Source organism: Macaca fascicularis, chromosome 4, assembly GCF_037993035.2.
Source record: "Macaca fascicularis isolate 582-1 chromosome 4, T2T-MFA8v1.1".
Classification (NCBI taxonomy): Eukaryota; Metazoa; Chordata; class Mammalia; order Primates; family Cercopithecidae; genus Macaca; species Macaca fascicularis.
The window spans coordinates 116,825,420-116,850,002 of NC_088378.1; the positions used below are offsets into that span (position 1 = coordinate 116,825,420).

Below are 24,583 nucleotides of genomic sequence, written 5' to 3' on the forward strand. Positions count from 1 at the left end.
TATGTATACCTAACTGAATGAATATCCACAATTTAAAACAATAATAAAAATATCTTGGAAATAAAACATACATTCATGACAACAATGACCAAGATGCAAGAGGCATTAGTAGAATTAAAGTTTTCAAAGGTCCTTGTACTGTCTAGATTGTACTAAGAATACTAAATTCTAATACAGTCTAAAATGTCAAGAATGTAAATTTATTATTATATAAATAACACACAACAAACAAGCTCATAAATGAGGAAACTGAATAATAAAACCTATGTGAATGATCCTACAGAAACAAAACAAAACAAAAGGAATAAAGAACAGATGAGGTGAGTAAAAGAAATCAGTAATTACATGTTATACACTAATTATACCAATTAAAGGACAAAAGGTGGTTAGAGTTAATTTTTTAAAATATAACTATACACGGTTTATAAGGAACATACCATAATTACACAGAGAAAAGTTGAACATATAGGGATGAAAATATATACCATACAATGGATAGTGTGTATGTGTGTGTGTGTACATAGACACATAAAATATATATATACACATTTTATATATACACACATATAAAATACTAATTTTATAAATTTAAATAGTTATGGAATTTCAAATTGAGTAAATTATAAAGAAGTTTTTTAGGAGATAAAGAGAACTGTTTCAAAACAAAATAAATTTCTATGTACCTAAGAAGACTCTCAAAATACTCCTTTTAAAAATAAAATAATTACAATTAGTAATAACCAGGTACATAATTGATAAAACAAGCAATAAGACAAACAAACAAAAAAACCAAAGTGAAAATAGGGAGGACTATACAGGAACTAAAACTTAACCTAAGGAACAGAAGACTTCACCTAACAGCTATCGAATACATAATACAGTCGTCCCTCGGAAAACACAGGGGATTGGTTCCAGGACTTCTGTGTGTTCCAAACTCTGTGCATTCTCAAGTCCTGCAGTCAATCCTGCAGAACCAGCATCAGGAAAAGTCAGCCCTCAACAGATGCGAGTTTCGCACCCCGAGAATTCTGTCAAGAATACCCTATTTTTAATCTGCATTTGGTTATTGATGCAGAACCCTTGGAAAAGGAGACCTACTGTATTTGTTGAATAAAATCTACATATAAATGGACACATGAGGTTGAAAGTCATGCTGTTCAAGGGTTAACTGTGTTTTTCAAATTCTCAAACATTTACCAAAATGCAACACAGGCTGAATCATAAAACATACTTTAAATATTGTCAAAGTACATAAGTCATATAGAGTAAATTATCTGATCACAGTATAATTCAAATAAAACTCAACGACAAAAAGATAAAAATGCAAAACGATTTGGAAATTTAACAAACACTTCTGAATAATCCAGCAACCAAAGGATCAATTAAAATTGAAACTAAAATATAGTTTAAGTAATGATAAGGCAAATATAAATATTGAATCTCATAAGATAAATCTAAAGCTATATTTAAAGAAAAAATTATTTTCCAATTCATATATTACAAACTAAAACACTGAAAATTAATAGTCCAAGTATTTAAGAATCCTGGAAAAATAAAACAACTTAAAATAGAAAAAAGAAAAAGGGAATAATGAGATCAGAAATCAGTAACATAAAAAAATCAACACACTAAATTTGAAAAAGAAAATCAAGAAACTAGTCATGAAAAAGAACACACCTCCAATATGAAGGATGAAAAGATAACATCATCACAAATCCAACAGTCATTAATACAATGAGGAGATATTATAAATAATTTTATGCCAATCCATAAGAAAAACTCAGGTGTTCCTGTAAAAAATATAACTTAAAAACAGTAAAAACAAAACAAATACAAGAAAAAAATAGAAAATCTGAATGGCCTTAGACCTACTGAAGAAATTAAACCCAGAATTAAAATTAGACTCATAAAAAAGACTTTAAGCACAAATAACTTCATTGGCAAATCTTTCCTAATATTCAAGGTTGAAATCTTACACAAACTCTTCCAGAGAACTGGGAAAACAAAAAACACAAAAACATCATTATGAGGGCGGTATAACCTTGATACTAAAAACTGGTGACTACAATTATAAGAAATGAAAACTACAAGCCAGTATTTCTTCTGAACATAAACACAAAATGCATAAATAAAATACCAGCAAATATAATCTAGCTTTATAAAAATAAAATATCACAACTAATTCAAATGAATTCCAGGATTGCACTGGTGATATATTTCTAGAAAATCAATTAACGTAGTTTAAGATATTACCAGAATAAAGGAGAAAAATCATATGACATGATAAAATGACAAAAACTTTTTAGGAATAGAACTTCCTAAATATGATAGTTTCTTTTTTTAAAAAAATTTTACAGCAAGTATTGTTTACATTTAACATTATGTTAAAAATTGCAATGGAACACCTACCCAATGTACTAAGGCATTCAAAAGATTTTAAAGTTATATGGGTTGGAAAAGAGAAAAATAAAACTACCATTATTTACAGATAATATATCTAGAAAATCCAAAATAATATATAAACTATTAGAATTAATAAATGTATTAATCTAGTCACTGGACTCAATGTCAATATACAAAAAATCCATTTCCATATTAGTAAAAAAGAAAAAAATTAAAACAAACAAATTAAAATATTTCCAACAGGATGAAACATAACAAATAATGAAGAATAAATCAAACAAATGGTATGTGAGATCTATGCACAGAAAACAACAAAATTGTACAGAACGAAATTAAGCATAACTTAATAGAGGAATAGACCTTGCTCCTGGATTAGAAGACCCAATATTGTAAAGTTCAAGTCTACTCAAACTGTTCTATAAATGCAATGAAATCCCAATAAAAATCCCAACATTATTTTTTTTTTGGAAAGTTGACGAGATGATTCTAAAATTCCTACAGAAAAGCGGAAGATTTAGAGTAGCCAAGGCAATACTGAAAAAAGAACAGTACTAGAGGACTCACTACCAAAGGGAGAGGTTTACAAGTAATAACCAAGACACTGTGGTCTTGGCACAGCAATGATAAATAAACCAATGGAATTAGAATAGAGTCCAGAAATATACCCATATACAAGTGGTCACTTGAGTTATGACACAGCAGTAACTGCATATTCATATGGAAATCAAAATGGACCCTGAGCTCACATCATATGAAAGACAAAAATAAAACGTCTAGAGGTCAATTAAGGTGAACATCTTCTTGATCTTGGGGAAGGCAAATATTTCTTTTTTTTTTTTTTTCTTTTTTTTCTTGAGACAGAGTCTCACTCTGTTACACAGGCTGAAGTGCAATGGCGCAGTCTCGGCTCACTATAACGTCCGCCCTCCAGGTTCAAGCAATTCTCATGATTCAGCCTCCCAAGTAGCTGGGATCACAGGCATGCGCCACACATCCAGGTAATTTTCTTTTTGTCTTTTTTTTTTTTTTTTTTTTTTAGACAGAGTCTTGCTCTGTCACCAGGCTGGAGTGCAGTGGCGCGATCACGGCTCATTGCAACCTCTGCCTCCCGGATTTAAGCAATTCTCCTGCCTCAGCCTCCCGAGTAGCTGGGACAGAAGGCACACACCACCACGCCCGGCTAATTTTTGTATTTTTAGTAGAGACAGGGTTTCACCATGTTGGCCAGAATGGTCTTGAGCTCTGGACCTTGTGATCCACCTGCCTTGGCCTCCCACAGTGCTGGGATTAAAGGCATGAGCCACCATGCCCGGACTTTATTGCCTTTTTAGTAGAGACAGGGTTTCCCTATATTGGCCAGGCTGGTCTTGAACTCCTGGCCTCAAGTGATCTGCCCGCCTCAGCCTCCCAAAGTCCTGGGATTACAGGCATGCGCCACTGCACTCGGCTGCAAATATTTCTTTGATAGAACACAAAAATAGCTAACCTTAAAATAAAATATTTAAAAATTGGGCTACATTGAAATTAAGAACTATAAATTAAGAACGCCTGTTAATAAAAAAAAAAAAAATACCATTATCAGAGTGAACAACTAAGCTATAGAAAATATTTGCAACATGTGTCTGACAAATAATTCATATACAGCATAAAAAAATTATTGCAAATAAATTTAAAAAGAAAAATAACCTAGTTTTTAAAAATCGGCCAGGTGTGGTGGCTCAGGCCTGTAATCCCGGCACTTTGGGAGGCCAAGGCGGGTGGATCACCTGAGGTCAGGAGTTGGAGACCAGCCTGACCAACATGGAGAAACCCCGTCTCCACTAAAAATACAAAAAATTAGCTGGGCGTTGTGGTGCATACCTGTAATCCCAGCTACTAGGGAGGTTGAGGCAGCAGAATCACTTGAACTTGGGAGGCGAGGTTGCAGTGAGCCAAGATTGCCCCATCGCACTCCAGCCTGGGCAACAAGAGTGAAACTCCGTCTCAAAAAAAAAAAAAAAAAAAAAAATTTTTTTAATCACTAAAAAATCATGGGTCCTATGACAAAATGGAGAATATATCTCATATTAAAGAACAAGTATAATGTGACAATAATGGCCGGGCACGGTGGTTCACGCCTGTAATCCCAGCACTTTGGGAGGCCAAGGCGGGCAGATCACGAGGTCAGGAGATCGAGACCATCCCGGCTAAAACGGTGAAACAAGTCTCTACTAAAAATATGAAAAACAAAAAAATTAGCTGGGCGTGGTGGTGAGTGCCTCTAGTCCCAGCTGAGACAGGAGAATGGCGTGAACCTGGGAGGCAGAGCTTGCAGTGAGCTGAGATCGTGCCACTGCACTCCAGCCTGGGCGACAGAGCGAGACTCCATCTCAAAAAATAAATAAATAATAAAAAAATAAAGTGACAATAATACAGAGGATGACTAACTGAAGTCTGTAAGGGAATCAAACAAAGCTTTCCCAAACAAGTATAATTTAACGTGGATTTTAAAAGATGAATTGGAGGCAAAAAGTTGGGAAAGAATGCTCCAAATATGTGAATAATCATGAACAAAAGCTGGAAGGAATACTTCTACAGTGGAAGACCCAGAGCAGGCCCAGTAGCGCTGGAGTGGAAGTGACTGAGGGAGGCATAAGATAAAGCACAAAGCCTCATCATATACTCCATGCTTATGAGTTGGAGTCCATGTGGCAGATAACCAGGAATCAAACGCAATAATACTAGAACTAGATACTATCCAGTAATACTAATACTAGAAAGCATGGTTGTGAATGTTCAGTTGGTTTGCATGGAGCCTGCCTGGAGTGGTGTATATCAGAGGTAATACACCATAATGGTTAAAAGCCCAAGCAGGCTCTGTCTGAGCCCATGACCCAGGCTCAAATACCAGACCTGTAATTTTCTACTTCTGAAGCCTAGAAAAAAATTATTTAACTTTTTTATTCCTTACCTCTAAAAAAAAGGGGGGGGCAATAAAGGTATCTATGTTAGAGAACTGTTGTGAAGATAAATGTGTTAATACATTAGTACATATAAAGTTCTTCAAACACTCCCTGGCACATAGCATTAAACATTAGCTATTACTGGTGTCATTAATAAATGTATTTCTCCTTCCCACTAGAGAAGCAATACGATACAATAATCTTAGAATAGAAGCCCAAATGCCTGAGTGCTGTCAGTCTTTATGGTCACCAAATGGGTGACTTTGGACTTTCTCAATTTCTCATTGCCCAATTGTAAAAAGACTACATGATCACAAACCTCAGATTTTTTTTTTTTTCAGTAACTGCTCCAGAATTCAGCAGGTTGAAATATGACTACTATGACTCAGGTCTTTTTTATGATTATAGATTTTTTTCAGCAGCATATATTGGATTGATATTTAGCCAAATGACAATGTTTTCCCTTTCATGTTTATTTATTGCCTGTGTTTGAGTTCAAGGAAGAAAAAAATCAAAATGTGATTATTAATATGAAATTAATATAGCCCAAAGGAAAGTTCTCATTTTCAAAAGAAAATGTACATTTACCAATTTTTCTTACTGATGATTACACAAAAACAGTTATGAGGCTTTCTTCATTTCTGAAGGAATATTACCATGAGACTCTCACCATATCAGCACTGGTATGCCAATGGGTAGAGGGATGAGTAAGAAATGGGTGGAGGTGGCAGTAATGAAGGAATATATTATCACTAATATTATTTACAGTTGTCAGCACATGCTCTCAAAAGCAGACTGTCATCTAGTCAATCTTACTGTTTTTAAATTTCGTGGGAGACACAGCAGCTCCCACTGCCCCCTATTTTATTATGCCATTGCATTTCAGCATAAGAAATCAATTATTTTATTGTAAGAAAAATCCTAAGTGAAAAAAGACAGGAGGCAATTTTAAAAATATTACAAAATATATGATCTCAAATATAACACATATGAATCTTCTATTTCAGGGATTTATATAAGATATCAAAATACATACACATACACTTATGTATACATGTATTTCTCTATTTATTTAATCAGTAAGAAAATTTCTAACATTAGTAGCAGTGATTATCTCTACTGGGAGATTACGATTGCCTTTTCTTAACCCTTTCTAGAATTTTTCCATATTGCCTATAAGGAATATATGCACCCCAATAATAAAAAATAAACCTTCGACTGGGCACAGTGACTCACACCTTTAATCCCAGCACTTTGGGAGGCCGAGGCGGACGGATCATGAGGTCAGGAGTTTGAGACCAGCCTGACCAACATGGTGAAACCCCATCTCTACTAAAAATACAAAAATTAGCAAGGTATGGTGGCACGCGCCTGTAATCCCAGCTTCTCAGGAGGTTGAGGCAGGAAAATTGCTTGAACCTGGGAGGCAGAGGTTGCAGTGAGCTGAGATCATGCCACTGCACTCCAGGCTGGGCAACAAAGCGAGACTCCTTCTCAGAAAAAAAAAAAAAAAAGACACGTTCCATATATACATTTGTTGCACTAGTGAAACACATTTGCTAATAAATATTTTGGAGGTATTTTATCTGTATCATATTTTTGCTACTTTAAAATTTCAATAATTGTCTGTATAATCCTGATACTTAAAGAGTAAACAGGTGGGAAAAAATCCAGACCCTATATAATACATAGCTCATTCGGGTAATGCCCATAAACACACATGATTTTACCTATATATTTCCAATGAATCTTTTACCATATCCCTCAAATATCAGACTTTAAATCACTTGAAGTGGGTTATTCCCCCCATCCATATGAATTAGCAGAGTGCCTTGCACATAGCTGGGACTCAATAAGCATATGTAGACTTAAACCGTATGTAGATAGTTAAAACTTTTTTGTACAGAAATACATTTTATTACCTTAAAATCAGATAATTAAGACATCTTAAAAATAGCTTTAAAACAAAAAAAAAGGCACTTTCCTTAAGATACAGAATTAAGTAGTTATATTTACATTCTATTCTAGTAGGAAATTGAAGATATATTTTCCCCTTGAAAAGACATTTTGTTTGCTATTGAACATCAGCTTCAGCTTGTTGCTGACCATTATCCCAATGCCTGTTACAACCTGTCTTATATTCTTCTCTATGTGTTAACTAACCAAAACGCAATATTAATATGTCCAAAATCAGATTTAACAACATTACTGTCACTAAAAAACATCTCATGACTTTCCACTATTCACTTTCACAAGGTTTGATCAAAGGACTTTCACAATTTGGCCTTAATCAACCTCTCTCAACAACTCTGCCTTCCTTTTTTTCCACCCTACTCTACTTCTCTTACACTCCCCCATTGTCTGAAAATGCCCAGCTCTCCACCATTCGTCTCCTACTTATCAAAACTATCCATCCAAATAGCCTGTTAAAAAAAGGGACCTCCTACGTGACCCCTTCCCAGTTTCTCCTGTGTCTTCCACTCACTTGACCCAGCAAAAGGAATTGCGAAATAATTGCCTGTAAAAGTTTGTTTGAAAAGACTATGTGTTGGGAGGTTCTGCTTCCCAGCAAGGTAGATAATCTCCTGTTTTATTAGGTCCTGGGACAGCATCTAATCAGTCATGTTCTTATCTCATACTCTCTATTTACCTACTCCTTTGCATCTGAATCTTATCCAAGTTACTTACAACTAGGTCATCCGGGTCAGGACTATTCTCCAAGTCAGTCACTATTTGGGTTCCAATGTGAAACCTCATCTAGAGATACTTAGCCATGTGTGTCGCCAGATGTCAGTGGCTGGGGTTACGGATCAACCATCCAAAGGCTATGGTGAAGTGGTAACTTAAAAGTCTCCTTAACTCACTCTCTATGCGTGCTTTCTGCTCACAACTTTGGGACCTCTGACATCAACCTCAAATGACAATGCCATCACTCCAACTGCTCAGGCAAAAAATGTTGAAGTCCTCTTGCATTGTTCAACCTATTTCACATCCCATGTTTCACTACCTTCAAAATATACCTAAAAACTAGCCATTGCTGCCACCATCTGACCATCTAAGATACCATCATCCCACACCTGAATTATTTTAGTAATATCTGATATGCTCATTCTTAGTCCCCTACAGTCAATTTTCAATATTACAGCCAGAAGTATCCTGTTAAAATATAGCCGGTTTAAAACTGATGTCTCTCTTTTGCTCACAATTGTCCTGTAGATTCCTAACTTACAGGAATCATTCCTTAAAATGGCCAGTGGGATCCCCAAGATCTACCCTCCATGTTTCCTCTCTGACTCATCTTCTACTCCTCTCCTCTTTGCTGTCAGGTCCAATAACTGGCTTCTGCTCTTCTTCTAAAAAACAAGAAAGCTTCCCCTATGTCTCCTGTGTTCTGTCCACAAATATATGCATGGCTTATTCCTTCTTTACTCAAATCTTGGCTCAAATGTCACTTTGTTAAGGCCTGCTCCAAGCACCCTATTTAAAATTGCAAGCTACCTTCCACCACCACTAGTAGCTCCCTTTACTCAAAAATATTTGTGTTTTGCTTCTTCCTGCTAGCACTCCTTATTTATTAGTTGATTATTCCCATTTGTAGGTAAACTTCATTCAAGGGCAGGCAGGGTTTCTTTGGTACTTTATTCACCTATGTATTCTCAGAACTTAGAATAGTATCTGATACATCACTGGCACTAAAAAATAATTGCTAAATGAATAAATGGCCTGCAATACCTTTAACCTATAAGGCTGGCCAAAGACTTGCTGATTTCCCTCATAACTGAACCCAGCAGAGGCCAAAGGACAACTTCACTAACTGATTTTCCTTTTCTTCCTGCTTCAAATTTACCTTATATTTGAACTCAGAAACGCATTTCCTTTCAGTGTCTCCTGGCCTGGTCTGCACTCTAGGTACTATCACCTTATCTGCTTATCATAAACTTTTGTCAGCTCCAAGTGAGTTACTTCTGACTTCTAATAACAACCACGCAATACTTTTTACCTGACACATTTAGAAATCAACGCTTCCACATCTACACCCACTGATCTCAATCTTAGACCCTCTCAACCAGGTCTTCAAAGACCTCTGATTAGGAACATGTAATCATTACCACTTTCAGGTTATGATCATTTTGGTTTCATTCTGCGTCATTACCACTGACCAACCTACCACATGAACCCAGCATTTTTCATCAGAAAACTGTGGATGATAAAAGGACACATTTCACAAGGTTGCTATGAAGGTCAACTTAAGATAATGCATGCAGAGTGCTTAGCGCAGAGCCTAACATGTCAGTGCTCAATACATGTTACCTGATACTGTTACTAAATTACATAATATAAATTCATTACTCAAAATCAGATGTGAGTTCCAGTCCTTAGGATAAAAGCCACCCAATTTTTTCAAGATAATTTGAAGAGTGACTAGTTAAAGATATCAATAATTGATACAAAAAGGTATGCCACATAATGGATCTGCAGCAACTATAAGAGAGCAGGCAGAATCCTTAAAATGCAAAATGTCAGTGTGTCAAAATGTCAGCTCTCATCACCTCAAAAAGGCTCCCATGTCAAACCTTCATGACTTTTTTACATCTCATTGAGAGGACAGACAAGTAAAGTAATATCCCCTTATTTTCATGAAACTTAACTTTTGATATGATGCCTCAATGTGTACCTAAGGTCCTAAGCTTATCACCTCTATAACAAATGCCTGAAGAATGCCTTAAGTCGGGTCAAGTTATCTCTTCTTCCATGTTCCTTTCATTCCCTATTTGAATACCACCTGCCCTTTCTCCTTTGCAGAGTTATTTTTGTGGCTTAGCCCTGAAGGCACTTGAGTGTGTAAAACTGCTAATTTCTACCCCTCTGGAATTTAGGTGTTTAGGCATTAGGAACGCTCAGTATTTTATGATAAGGTTTTATGATGACAATTAACTTTGCCATTCCAACAAACTACTAAAGGTGTATCATCAGAAAATATTACATATTTCAATAAGTAACTGTTTGGTTTTTATTTTAAACCAGAGACAGAAGAAAAGAATGAGTAAATACAAACAATCACAAAAAATAAATATTCTACTTCAGAGATCCCCAAATATATAGAACTACATTCTGTACTGTAGTCAGTAACACTACCTCAAAGCTCAGAGGACTAAACACGCCATGTGCAGTCCTTACAAAAATTGTTTCTCACAGCTTATTTTACATTAAAAAAGAGAGAGAGAATTTAAAAGTATTAAAAAGTAATAGCTGAGTAAAGAAAATAGTCTCAAAAACATTTCTCGTAATCAGATAAATTATATGTGCTCCGGCAGGGTGCGGTGGCTCATGCCTGTAATTCGAGCAATTTGGGAGGCTGAGGCGGGTGGATCACCTGAGGTCAGGAGACCAGCCTGGCCAACGTGGCGAAACCCTGTCTCTACTGAAAATACAAAAATGAGTCGGACATGGTGATGGGTGCCTATAATCCCAGATACTCGGGAGGCTGAGGCAGGAGAATCGCTTGAACCTGGGGGGACAGAGGTTGCAGTGAGCCAAGATCGCGATATTTTACTCCAGCCTGGGCAAAAGAGCAAAACTCTTGTCTCAAAAAAAAAAAAAAAAATTATATATATATATATATATATATATATATATATATATATATGCACTCCTAAATAACTCGCATTTTAAATTATTTCTTTCCAACTATTAATAGAGGTATAGGTTAGTATTTGCAACACAAAGACTCTGATAAACTTACTGACACCCATAAGTAACTGTATTTTTTCTTTTTAAAGCCAAAGTCTTTTCTCAGTTGTCAATTTTTAAATGAAAGTCTCTTAAAAATACAAGTCACTGATGATCCTTAGACTTTACCTGATAATACACAACAGAGTAAAACATCTGAAATTCCTAAGTTACTGATGGCTTTGGTGTGCAACCAAGTTGGAACTCTCATATAACAATTTCATTTTCATCTTTTCATACTTTTTTAATTTTTTGCTTCAACCACCATAAAATAGACATGGAATGTGTTGTCTCTGTATAGCACCAGGAGCTTGTTAAAGGCACAGTACTGCCATACAGACACAGCAATAGTTGGCAGGATGAAGTCAGTGCAATTTTAACCAGATCTCTTTTTCTTTCTCTCTCCCTCCCTCCTTTCCTGTCTCTTTCCCACCTTCTTTTCTCTCCCTTTCTTCCACCTTCCCTCTTCCCTCTCTTTCCCTCCAACTCTTCTTCCCTCTCTCTCCCTCCTTCTCCCCTCATGCCCTCTCTCTCACACATACACACTCAAACATAAATATATATTAACATGTCATACATTTTATTCACAGAAGAAATGTTCAACTTAATGTCCCAGGATAGTAACGTCACTAAATTTAACTAAGCAAAATATATTTCCAAGAAGAAATCAATTTTGACTCAAATTCAAAGAATCACAAAATTCACAGTGAGAGTTGGGACAGGGATAGGGTAGAGAGGAAATTCTTAATAAAAATTAGGAACATCAGGACAGATCATTCTAGTCTAATGAAGGCACAGATAAACATATAAATATCACTTAACTGGGCAGGACATGGTTGCAAAGGGATGCAGATGGAAGTAACATATCACCAGAGAATAAAAATCATTTCTTTCACAAACTAATTCAGCAAGAACTATAACATATCAAAATAATCTTAAGTTGGTAAACAATATTAGAGATTTGGTTAGGAACACCCGATTTTAAAAATATGAAAACATTTTTGCTTCACATCTTTCCCTAAATAAATGAAGATACTTGAGGAGGTACAACGACTTGTTTAATGCCACACTAGTTAGAGTCCTGGTGACAAAGTCTCTAGTCTAGTTCTACTTTTATAATATCAGCTTATTCCCAGAAGATTTCCCATCATCTGTTCATCTTCCTCTTTGCATCTGCGGGGTCAACTGATGGTTAATATTTCTCTGTATTACTAATAACTCCTAAGGCCATAATAGACACACCCAGGAGCAGTGACTCAGTGAGGAACCAAGCCCTGAACTCAGGTAATGTGGTACAGAGCGCATTAGGAATTACTCTGCCCTAATTCTCACTAGACTTTTGCTTATGTGTCTTGATTCCATATTTCGCAAGAGTAAGATTCACATCTCACAAAAAAAGCTAGCCTAGAATTAGGAAACAGAGATGCAAATAACATTGTGGCTAAACATTCAGATATTCAAGACTCTCAGAAGTTATAACTTTGTAAATACATACCACTGAGTGGCTAGGAAAAAAAAATACTTTAATGAAAGATGACTTTTTTAAGTAATTAGAGGTGATGTTTTCATAAGAGGAGTTCACAGTAATTAGGAATATGTGCATATATCATCTTGGGAACACTTCTTGACAGACAAATAATTACCTGGGAAAAGTCTGAGTAGACACTATCAGACTTCATGAAGTTGACCCAAATGTAATTATGTCAATCACAAAGTAAAAAACAGTGTTTTAAAAAAAGAACCAGTAAATTAAAATATGTCCCTTTAGGGCACAAGTAAGATATTATCGACAATTGAATTTTCCCAAAGGAAAGTTATCAAACAAACTAAGCAAACAGACAAAAGAAAGAAAGAAAACAAAACAAACAAAAATCTCTAATCAATTTCTAAGTGACAATTAGCAAAAATAAAATTAAAAAGTAAAAAAGTATAGATTTTTGAAATACTATAAAGATCACATTCTGCTTATAAAAGAAAAATGATCAAGAGATCATTTAACTATATAACTTAAGCTAGAAATGAGAGCATATAAATTACTGAAATTCAAAAACAAAAACAAAATGTTTCACCTCTTTCCAGTAAAGACAGTTGAGACTGAGAATCATTTTTAATTCCTTTCACAAGAGACTGGAAGCTAAACTTGGTGCTTATAATCAGACTTCAAATGTTTGGGCCTTTAAGCAGATAACTTATATTCTTTTCATTAGTTGAAGATTTTTCCACAAAATGGCATTATTTTCAGAAGTACCTTATCTCAATTGCAAACACAAAAGTGAAAATGGATTTAAGTTTTTATCTGAGATCTTTTCCTGGGTTCTGTTTTGCTGGTGTCTAGTCCTACTGGTTTGGCTTATCTCTGTAGAGTTTTACAACGTTTATTACCAAAAAACTCTCCCTGAGATATTTGGAAGCAAAAAAAAAGAAACTTTAACCATTAAAATATACATTATCCAAACACTTTATGGAAAAAAAAGGTCATCCCTTTACAATGCCATGACAATTCATTGAGTTACCAATAAAGACAAATTATCCTCTGAAAAAAATTCAAAAACAGAAAGCTTATCCTAATGACTATTAGGCTTCCATTGATTCTGAAAGATAATAAGAGCAAGACATCTGTTGAGTAAATGATAGTCATGAAAACCACATTTAATCTTTAAAAAGCAATGTGTTCTGGTAAGCTTTTATTTCAAAATATTTGTTCTTTTAAAAATTCTTCACAGGACAATGTCCAGTTATAAGCTAAATAATCTTAATTTCTTTAAAATGGGGTCAATAACTTTTTTCCCCAGAGTACTTAATCCTTCAAAAATCTTTAAGTAGATATGGTGACATATGAAGAATCTTCCACAATAATTGAGAAATACATATTCCATGCAAAGATAGCCAGTTAGACTTCAATATTTATTGCATCTGGGTAGAAACTAGCACATTCCCTAACACCTTAAAAAATAACAGCTGGGTGTGGTGGCTCATGCCTGTAATCCCAGCACTTCGGGAGCCTCAGGCGGGAGGATTACTTGAGTTCAGGAGTTTGAGACCAGCCTGGATAACACAGGGAAACCTTGTCTCTGTGTTAAAAACAAAAAATCAAAACAACAAACAAACAAACACACACACACACACACCATGTTCATCAAATCGAAGTCATCTGTTATAATTTATATTTGATTGGCAGTATACTCAGTTTACAAGATCAAATAATTCTCTTACTTTGAATTCAGCTTAGATATAGCTATACAAGTAGAAAAAAGACACAATTCTCTTTCTTATTTTTATGCCACATTGATTTTATGAAAGAGAAGCACACATTACATTACTGTTTTACAGTATGGACTTCAATTTCTTCAGCTCGCTAATTCAAGTGGGAGTTCTCAATGGACGGTGACCGGGTAGAAGATATTACTTTTAGAGGCTTATTGAATACATAGCTGCCACATTAGAAAGAAAAATACATCAGAAGATCATGACTGATGTTCAGTTCCCAGTGAGTGCTAGCCCAAAAACTTATGGTATCTCTTGAATTAACATTTTGTGTCATAATAATGCAATGTCCCAAAGGAAACCAGCTATCATGCAGGATGATAAATGCATTACTACTAAATTACCACAATAAGAATCTTCATCTTCACTGATGTATTTTCAAAAATGGATTTCAATTTTCTGTTAACACTTTGCTTCAAAAGCATATCATGTCCCCAAATAAAATTAGCAAACATTAATACTTGACATTTATGATTTTGCCATTAGAAAGACTCATATATATCCTCAAATTTTGTACTGTTGCCTTACAAAATACAGCTGTATAATTTGTTCAGATAGTACTGTTAAAAAAAAAATTCTTGGTTCAATTCAGAAAATTGAATGACAGTTCAATTTATTCAATAAAAGTTTGGTCACTTACAGTGAGACTGATTCTATAGCTAATTTTTAACAACTGGAATGGATTAGTACTTTATTTAATATAATACTGCTAAAGGAGTTAATACAGCTAAAAAGACAGGTTATTCGAACTAAAAAGGTTTAGGGAAAAAATTACCTCATTTTTGCAAAGCTTGCATTTGACATTAGCTTCAGAACACTGTTTCTCCCTACGTGATTGTTAGCCTTTTAGTTGCCTGTCTTGCAAACTGCCATGTCACTGAGGAATTCAAGGGTCTTATATTGATGTACTTCATAAAAGCATGCTTTTGCAAGCATTTCTGTGCTTACTGGCATAGAAGAAAGCAATGTCACGCATGTGTGCTCCTAAGGTCCTTTTTAGATCTAAATTTCTGTATCAAATAGTCATAACTAAAAAATGTACACTTTATAATTAAAAACTATAACTTTTTGCCTATCCTTTTTTTTTTTTTTTTTTTTTTTTTTTTTTTTTTTTTTTTTTTTTTTTGTGAGACAGGGTATCACTCTGACAGCCCAGGTTAGAGTGCAGTGGTGCAGTCTCGGTTCACTGCAACCTCCACCTCCCAGGTTCAAGTGATTCTTGTGTCTCAGCCTCCTGAGTAACTGGGACTACAAGCACCCATCACCACATCTGGTTTATTTTTGTTTGTTTGTTTTTGTAGAGATGGGGTTTCACTATGTTGGCCAGGTTGGCCTCAAACTCCTGACCTCAAGTGATTCACCCGTCTCAGCCTCCCGAAGTGCTCGGATTATAGGCGTGAGCCACCATGCCCGGCCTTGCCCATACATTTTAAAACTCTAGATTGAGCTTGGCAAATTTTTTTATAGTCTCCAAAGTGCCTACCATGGTGCTGAGTAGATAGAAAACTCTTAATAACTTTTGTTGCTTGATTAAAGAGTTCTACAGTTTTACCCAAGCTCTAAAATAAGATCTGTGAGATGTATAAGACAATATAAATATTTGATAAAGAACACCAAAGCCTTAAAATGCTAAATATCTCAGAATCTTACTTTAGAATTTTACATTATTATGTTGATTTTATACTGTTCCCACACAACTCAGGAAAATAGATAAGTAAATGTATGGTTTATTTAACTGCATAAACCACATCCAGAGCAAGAATTGGCATTCAGTCCTGTTAAGAACACAGAAAATTCCACCATATCCACCAACTACTTCCTTTCAGAGAAGAAGAAAAATTTAAGTGTTTTAAAATTGTGAGTGTCAAGTCATCTTATTCCCAGTCAACATACCTCAGTCTTCTGGGAGAAGAGATCTCAGTACATTAGAAAGAAAGGAAATCTCTTTCTTTAGCAAAGACCTAATGCCACTTTCTTGGAAATGAAGAGAAGAGAGCTCTTCAATCCATTAGAAAGAAAAGGAAATCTCTTTCTTTATCAAAGACCTAATGCCACTTTCTTGGAAATATGCAAGATATAGGAAATACAACCTTCCTGTGTATCATGGGTACATTTCCTAAAAATAAAAGACATGGCGTATACATATAGAGATTCTTTTGTTAACATACATATTTGTGTTATTACTCTCTGTACTTTTCTATGTTTCAAATTTTTCATTTCAAAATAGAAATGTTATTACCTTTCTTGCTTCTTTTATCATCTTCCGAATAGTTTCCTTTATTGTAAGTAGATGTGCTCTTGGTGGATGAAAAAGGAGATCTATATGGGTGCCCCCTAAGAGTCCAGGCATCACATATGGCCAGCCTAAGTCAAGATTTGGAGCTTCCACATCAGACTCAACAGGCCAGTAGGTCCCTGAAGATGAGGTATCATCACAGGAATTATCAGTACCATGCACTGTGCTTTGTGCAACTTTCTGGACATTTTTCAAAATATAATTAATTTCTTCCTCAGCAAGAAAGTCTGAAACTCGTTCCTGGACAAGAAATTCTTGGTACGCTTCTAACCCATGTTCAATCAGAATATCAATGGCTACTCGATACCATTCCTTGTAGTGAGGCTCAATGTAGTTATCAGATTTACACTCATCATTCAATGAGGAAAGCATTGATGAGGTCTCCATGCTTGCAAGTGTTTGGCTATGGCACTTTCAAATGTCCATTCATGCAGTGGTGAGAAGTATCTGGTATTGGAAAAGAAGAAAATCAAGATCAAGTTAAAATTCTGCAATAGAATGTTTTATGATACATATCAACTATTATTTTTTCATTTACACATTTACATTACCAGAAGTTCAAAATGACAAATATTTCATATCCAAAATGACATTAACAGCACCACAATTCACACATCTATCACAAATAAGCTAAACAATTTCCCTTACAGATTGCTATTGGATTTTCCCTTTCCAAAGTATCTCAATTTAAATTAAAAGAGAATTAGAAAACAATCAATGCCTACCCAGTCATTAATGTCTCCAGTGAGTACGTGTCATGCATACAGTAATATGCTAGATGTAATGTTAAAAGTACAAAACACTGGTCTTTCAGGAATTTATTAATTAGTTGAGGAGGCAAATTGTACACACAAAACGTTAGTTACCACTTTGAAGAAAGCCATACATTGCTAAGGGCCAAAATGAGTAACACCTATATTCAGTGCTTTAAGAATAAAAGCAAGGAGAGATCAATATGGAGAAAATGGGTTATGAACAGCCATGAGCAAGAGATGGGCTTCAGCTGGACCCAGAGCAATGAGTAAGAATGTGATCAGGTGGCAAGAAGAAATATTTCCATCCCATACAAGTAAAAAAACATAAGCAAAAGCACAGAAGAGATATGAGAGTTTGGTACATTCACTAATCATGAAGGAAGAAAAAAATTTAAAGGAAAAAAAACCTGGCATGCTGGAAAACAGGTTCCTTTTACTAGGAGTAAGAGATAAAATTGAATAGACAAGATAAAGCCAAGAACGGAAGGACACAAATTTTTGTGATTCAACAAAACTTCTGTTTTAAACAATTCTGGCAGTAGCAGGGGACTGGAGAAGAGACAGGTAGTTAGGAAAGTGTTTCAGTGTTCAAAACCCCAGTGAGGAAGTGGACAGAGTATTCCAGAGATGGTCTGAAGGAAGGAGCCTTGCGATTCAGTGACTTGACAGAGTATACAGGATGAAATTTAAGGCATGAAAGATAATTCAGTAATTTCTCTTAGGAGTCAAAATCTGCCTATCCAGGCTCACATTCCATCTCTCATAATGCCCACAGAATGCTCTTCATTCAGTCATTCAGTCACTACTCCACACTGTGTGAGATACTGGAATGGGCTATCTCAATCAGATGATGGACTTTCCAGTCTTTTGAAGTCATAATCTCCATTGTGTGGATTCAAGGTACAGCTTTATGATGTGCTACAAGCATTAAAAAGCTGACTTGATGAGATATATATTTGTCAGTAACCCTGTCTTAATTTTAAATTTTATATTTTCCACTTGACTCAGTCTTTTCAGTCTCAGGCCTACCAAAATTCAAATCTTATTTGGGAGGGTAGCCCAGAGAACCATTACCATCGAATAACTCCTTAGCTCAAAATATGGAACAGGAGTCACAAGCTAATCATACAGAGCAGTCCTGAAGAATGGACAACAGAGCAATAAATTTTGCTGGGGAACAAGGATCAGAAAAGCTCCAGCAACTAACATAGAACTGAGAAGCATGGAAGACAAAGGGTACCATTTTAGTGGAGACCATCCTGTTCCCATCGCTGAGCTCAGAAGTTTTACAAAGAAAGTCTAACAGTACAGAAAGCCCAAAGATTAAATATGATACAGGAATAAAAATAGAACATGTTCTCTTCTGTCTTTTGGAAAGCCCTCAGTTTGAGTCATAATTTGATCCAAGCCCAGACAACTAGAACTATACCTGGATCCTAGGCTCCACAATGCAGCATCCGAATTTTGGGGATGGCAGCATCTGAATTCTGGGGATGGCAGTCTTCCTGCCCTAAATAGTATTATGGTGAAGTTTTGCAAAAATACTCTCTTCTCCAAGAGAAAAAGGAAGAACACCTATCTTGTCTGCTAGTATAAAAGCTATCGCATGGGGAAATAAAATTTCTTTTGTTACCTAATTAAAATTAATCTATTGACATGTATGGGGATACATCCTGAGACTTTCATAAATTTCTCAATCATTCTAGGATATGTCATCTTTTTCCCAATCACATTTCAATCAAGTTCAGTGGTTCTCAAAATGGAAGATTTGTCCCTCATGTGACAACCTCTGGAGACATTTTTAAATAGAATCACTTGTGAGGAGGAGGGCTACTAGCATCTAATGATTAGAGAACCAGGATGCTGCTAAACATACTACAATGCATGAGACAGCCATCCATATTAAGAAATAATCCCGCCCAAAATGTCAACAGTGCCAAGGCTGACAAATCTTCATAAAGTTGCTCACCTCATATTCATGATATCATACCACTAATTAATAACTTTCAACATTCACTGAAGTTCTCTTTTGTACATAATGCTCATCTTTATTAAAAAAAAAAATAAGATTTACATTCACTTGAAAGACTCAATCCTTATGCTTACAGTTTCCTAAGGTTTAGTGAGGTACAGTTTTCACTTGAAAATTCCTGCAATGAAGGAACAAGTATCTGGTGATTACATAATAAATCACATCTGTAATTTATAATTGTTAAGTCATAGGTAACTACTAGTTGTTCATAAACAAAGTTTCCTGACAACTTATTCATTTAATTTTTAAAATGTAACTTCTGAATTCCTATATATGTGATGTTAAACACCTGTTACCTATTTGGAAGTTAAAATGCATAAAGTACTTTTAAAATACTACTTATTTCTGAGCTATACCTACGCAAATAAATATTTTGCAACTGTAAAAAATTCTTTCTGGAACTGTGTAAACTCTGAAATCACAGACCTCGAAAGGACCATGAAAACCAAATAAAACCATGAAGACAGATAAATTAATCTGAAGAAAAAAATGGAAATAAGAAGTGAAACTTATTTATAATTAATTACAATTGTAGGACTAATCAATGGCCAGATACCACACAGAAAACTATATTACATAAAAAATACAACAGAATGAACAATGAGGTTATAATATTATGTACAAGACTTAAGATTACTACTAAATATACTTGATATTGTTCTGGTAAGAGAGGCTATGTTCTAGCCAATGTCCAGAGATATTTATCACAAGAGCTATTTGCATGGAATACTTGTGAAGGAACCATCTATAAACAAATTTTATCAGAGAACTACAAGGTAATGGCACTTGCATAGTGAGTATTGCAATAAAATATCACCTGTATTTAGTTATAGACTTAATAAAGCACTCTCAACAGTTCAATCCCTGAAAATTTGGAGGGCTTTATTTGAGGACAGAATTAATTAGGTGTGCCTTTAAATACAAACATAAAAAATAAGGCATTATTTTATTAATAACAATTAAAAGCTCCTAGGAAGTACATTCTTTTATCATATACAGTAGAGTTAATGAGCAAAGAAAAAAAAAAAAAAGCTATCACTATGCCATGTAAGCTGAGCAGACCATTAAGCTTATCTAACAGTTAAATGACTCATTCCAGAAAAAAAGTGGCCTTACAAATCCATGCGTCAAAATAAATTAAAAATTGCATTTGATATTGAGCTTTAGGGTCATTTGTAGCAAGTAGAAATTCCATTGAAATTCTATAAATACAAAGGATATACAATAAGTCATAAAAATTGATTTCAATTCATGGGCTCCTCTGGAAAAACAGTTTGGCAGTTTCATTTATAAAATGATACATGCAACTAACATACAATGCAACAACTGCACTTTGGTGATTTATCCAAGAAAAATTGAAACTTATCCTGTACAAAAATATTTATAGCAGCTCTATTCATAATAGCCTAACAATGGAAACAACCCAAACGTCTTTCAACAGGTGAATATTAAACTATGGTACACCCATACTGTGGAATACTACTTGGTAGTAAAATAAGTGGCCTACTGATACATGCAACAACCTGGATGAATCTCCAGAGAACTATGCTGAATGAAAAAACACCAGTCTCCAAAGTATACATGCTGAATAATTTCATTTGTTTAGATGCTGCACTCTTAAAATGACAGTGGGAGAGGTAGATGTGGCTATAAAAAGGCAATCAGAGGAATTTTTATAGTTATAGAAATATTCTGTATCTTGACAGTATCAATATCAGCATACTTGTTAGATACAGTATTATAGTTTTGCAAGACAGCAACACTGGGGGAAACTGGGTAAAGGATAGAAGGAATCTCTCTGGATTATTGCCCTCAACTGTATGTGAAACCACAATTATCTCAAAATAAAAAGTTTAATGAAAAAAATCTTACTGATGAGCAATGTCATGAGCATTAGATAGAAAAAAAAAAAAAAAACCTATAGCACACAAGATAATTGTTCATCTGTAGGGTCAAATTGCCAGGTTAAAATTCTGCTTCATCAATTACTATGAAGCTCTTGAACAAGTTACACATGTCCACAAGCCTCAGTTGGGGCAGATGTAGAGAGAAGAATAACAACAGTTTTTATCTCCTTGGGTTATTTTAAGGAATAAATAAGGTAATGCACTTCAACCTTTTTATGATGATGATGATATTTTACATGTTCACAATCTGCTACAGTATAATTACTACAAATATGTGATAAATTTGATAAGAGATTTTAAGATTTGAAAAGAGATTTTTTTTTCATACCATTGGCAATATCGTACAATTTGTAACTATTTAATCATCTGCAGTATAAAACAACCAAACCCAGTCTCAGTTTGTTCCTAGTTTCTGATCTGAGAGAATTCATTGAAAAGGCTTCTGATCTAATAGGTCAGTGGGAAAATGTTCCAAAGAGAAATTACAACTTTCTTAAATCAAAAGTCTGAGGCTATAATTACCTAATGTGCAAGCCAATAATCCAAAGTCAGAATTTTGACTGAAACAAATATAAAAAATATCACAGGTGCTAACATCGCTGCAGTCCATTTTCCAGTCTCTCTCTTAAACTGTTTTTCTCCAACTATTGAATGCTTTATGAGGTGCACTACATCCTCCAACAGGATATGTTGAAGTCCTAACCTGCAGTACCAGTGAATGTGACCTTACATGGAAATAGGGTCTTTGCAGATGTAATCAAGTTAAGATGAGGTCATATTAGACCCAAGCTGGTCCTAATCCAATATGACTATATGACTTGTGTCTATAAGGAGAGAGGGGACACAGAGACAGACACAAAGGGAGAACTGCATGTGACTACAGAGGCAGAGACTGGAATGCCGAGAATTGCCTACAAGAGCAGAGAAGAGAATGAGATAAGAGAAATGCATGGAACAGATTCTCCCCTAGAGTACTTCAAAGAGAGCATGGCCCTGCTGACATCCCGATTCCAAACATCTAGACTTCAGAAGCATAACAGAATCAATTCAGCTGTTTTAAGCCCATATTTTTGGTATTTTGTTACAGCTGCATTAGGCAGCTGATACAAATGCATACAAAAATGCTTTTATTTTGAAATCTTCATAATTTTAAAATAAGCTTAAATTAACAAGTAAATTTACCATTTAGAAATGATTGGTTTTTGTAGTTTATATGATATTGTTAAACTAGTTACCTGATGTAACTTCAATATTAAGCAATTTTATTAAGAAATACTTTGCAAACTCTCATATATTGAGGGAAAAAATTCTTGAATTCGTCATTTCTTTTGGTAATTGACTTTATGATATATATCAAAATGAATATCTACATAATGTAAGAAAATGTTTCATAAAGGATTGTTTCAGAACATCTCTGAATCATTATTCATGATTATCATTATCCATGGTCCACAACAGTTGAAAATCATATATCTTTTCTTTCTTCAGCTAAGATTGTGTTTTTCTTCTCATTTGATTACCAGAAATTTAAGATGACAATTAAAACATGAAAGAAGTTTCTATTAAATTAAAAATTGACTATAATATTCAAGCTGTCAAGTGCAATTTGATATCTCATGTTGACATCCAAACTCATTAAAAGATTCTAAGCTGGCTTCATAATAACACTTATAACAACATGGCCCAATAGTGTGGATTACAGTCATCCTCACAGTATGATACTCAGCAGGTCACAGAACATATAAACACATGACGCACTCAGTCACAGGGTGTTGGATGCAAACATCTCCACAGGTGCATTACCAGTAGAATCACCCATCTTATCAAACTCATAAAAACAACAAACATACTTCCAATTCATTTTCTAAACCTCAAACCGGAATCCCATTTGCTCAATACCTAATAATTCTTTAATTTCCTCAATTTACTTTGACTGGAGGGAGGGGACAGCAATATCACTTTCATACCAATATGATTCCAGGGTTTGTTTCTATTGGCTGCTATTTGCCTTCTTAGATCTAAACTATAGGAATTTTAGATATCAGGAGAAAAAAACACCCAATATATGTTAATGACATTAAAACACAATTATTCAATGTAATTTGGAAGCATTTATTGAATACTTCCTGTAAACAAATTCATTTAAAAAAAAAACCATTTAGAGAGAGCTTATACTGAATGCTCAAATTCCAAAGGATTATACATGGCTTAAAAATGTAAATAAAATTAAATTATTATTTTTACCAACATCTAAACTATAAGGCTATCCTGATAAAGTTGTGTCTTGTGCCATACCAAAGTGCTGTATTCTTGTTCTGGCCCTGATCAGTAATCATTTGGATGAGTAAATACAGACATATTCTCTAAAATTTCTGCAAAAATCAACAAAAAACATATATGCTAGATACCAAAAGAGACATTCAAAATAGTGACAAAGTGGCAAAATAATAAATCAACATGAACATTATTAAGTTCAACTGCAACAAATTTGGAGGTTTTAATTTATATCAAAAATTAACTAATTCATACAAGTTTAGGCAGGGTTTGGAGCCCATTATGTCATGAAAAATAGTTGAAAAATTGGAACATTTAGTCCAAAGAGAACACTAGGAGACGCACTAAGGGTAGTCTTCAATTTTATGAAGTGGAGAAGTAGAATTATTAAGGACCAAATGACAAAAATCACAGGTTGGCTCAGCGGCATAGTTGGTAAGATGGCACAGGTTTTGACCTCTACTCTGAAACTGAGGTTGTAAACCTCAGTCGTGTTATTTAAGGGCTTTAAGCCTCATGTTACTCACCAGGAAAAAGGGTAAAATAACAGTACTGACCCCGAAGGGTTTCTATGTGGGCTAAATGAGATGAAGGCCCTCAAGTGTACATCTGCCATAAAAACTGCTAAAAACTGTTAGGTAATAACCTAAGATGGAGTTTTATTTAATTAGTAAAGGTGCATAAAAATAGAATTGGTACCTCTATTTTGTTTTTTATTGTTGTGTTGTTTTTAACTGAAACCCCTCTTTATGCACATAATTAAGCAGAGGACACATTTTTGGAGAGAGTCCTATAGGATAACCAGTTGGATTTCTGAGACATTCTTCACATCAGAATTCCAAAATAGTATTTGTTTTGCCTGCTCAAAAGATCTGTGAGGTTCATAAGCTTGCTCAGCAGTGACGTGTGTTGTGGTTTCCTACACCACAGTGACAAGAACTTGCCTCCTACTCTTCTTCCCAGTTTCTCCAGAATCAGCC

General features: G+C 34.8%; 1 protein-coding gene across 3 annotated transcripts in view; it reads right to left on the reverse strand.

The window, feature by feature from the left end:
• FAM83B (family with sequence similarity 83 member B) overlaps nucleotides 1-24,583 on the reverse strand; it is a 99,216-nt gene that overhangs the window by 57,416 nt on the left and 17,217 nt on the right. For all 3 annotated transcript variants that reach the window (XM_045391072.2, XM_045391073.3, XM_005552702.4), the window contains exon 2: nucleotides 16,579-17,082. In XM_045391072.2, the coding sequence (XP_045247007.2) occupies nucleotides 16,579-17,022 (444 nt within the window). In that variant the 5' untranslated portion in view covers nucleotides 17,023-17,082. The remainder of the gene's footprint in view (nucleotides 1-16,578; nucleotides 17,083-24,583) is intronic.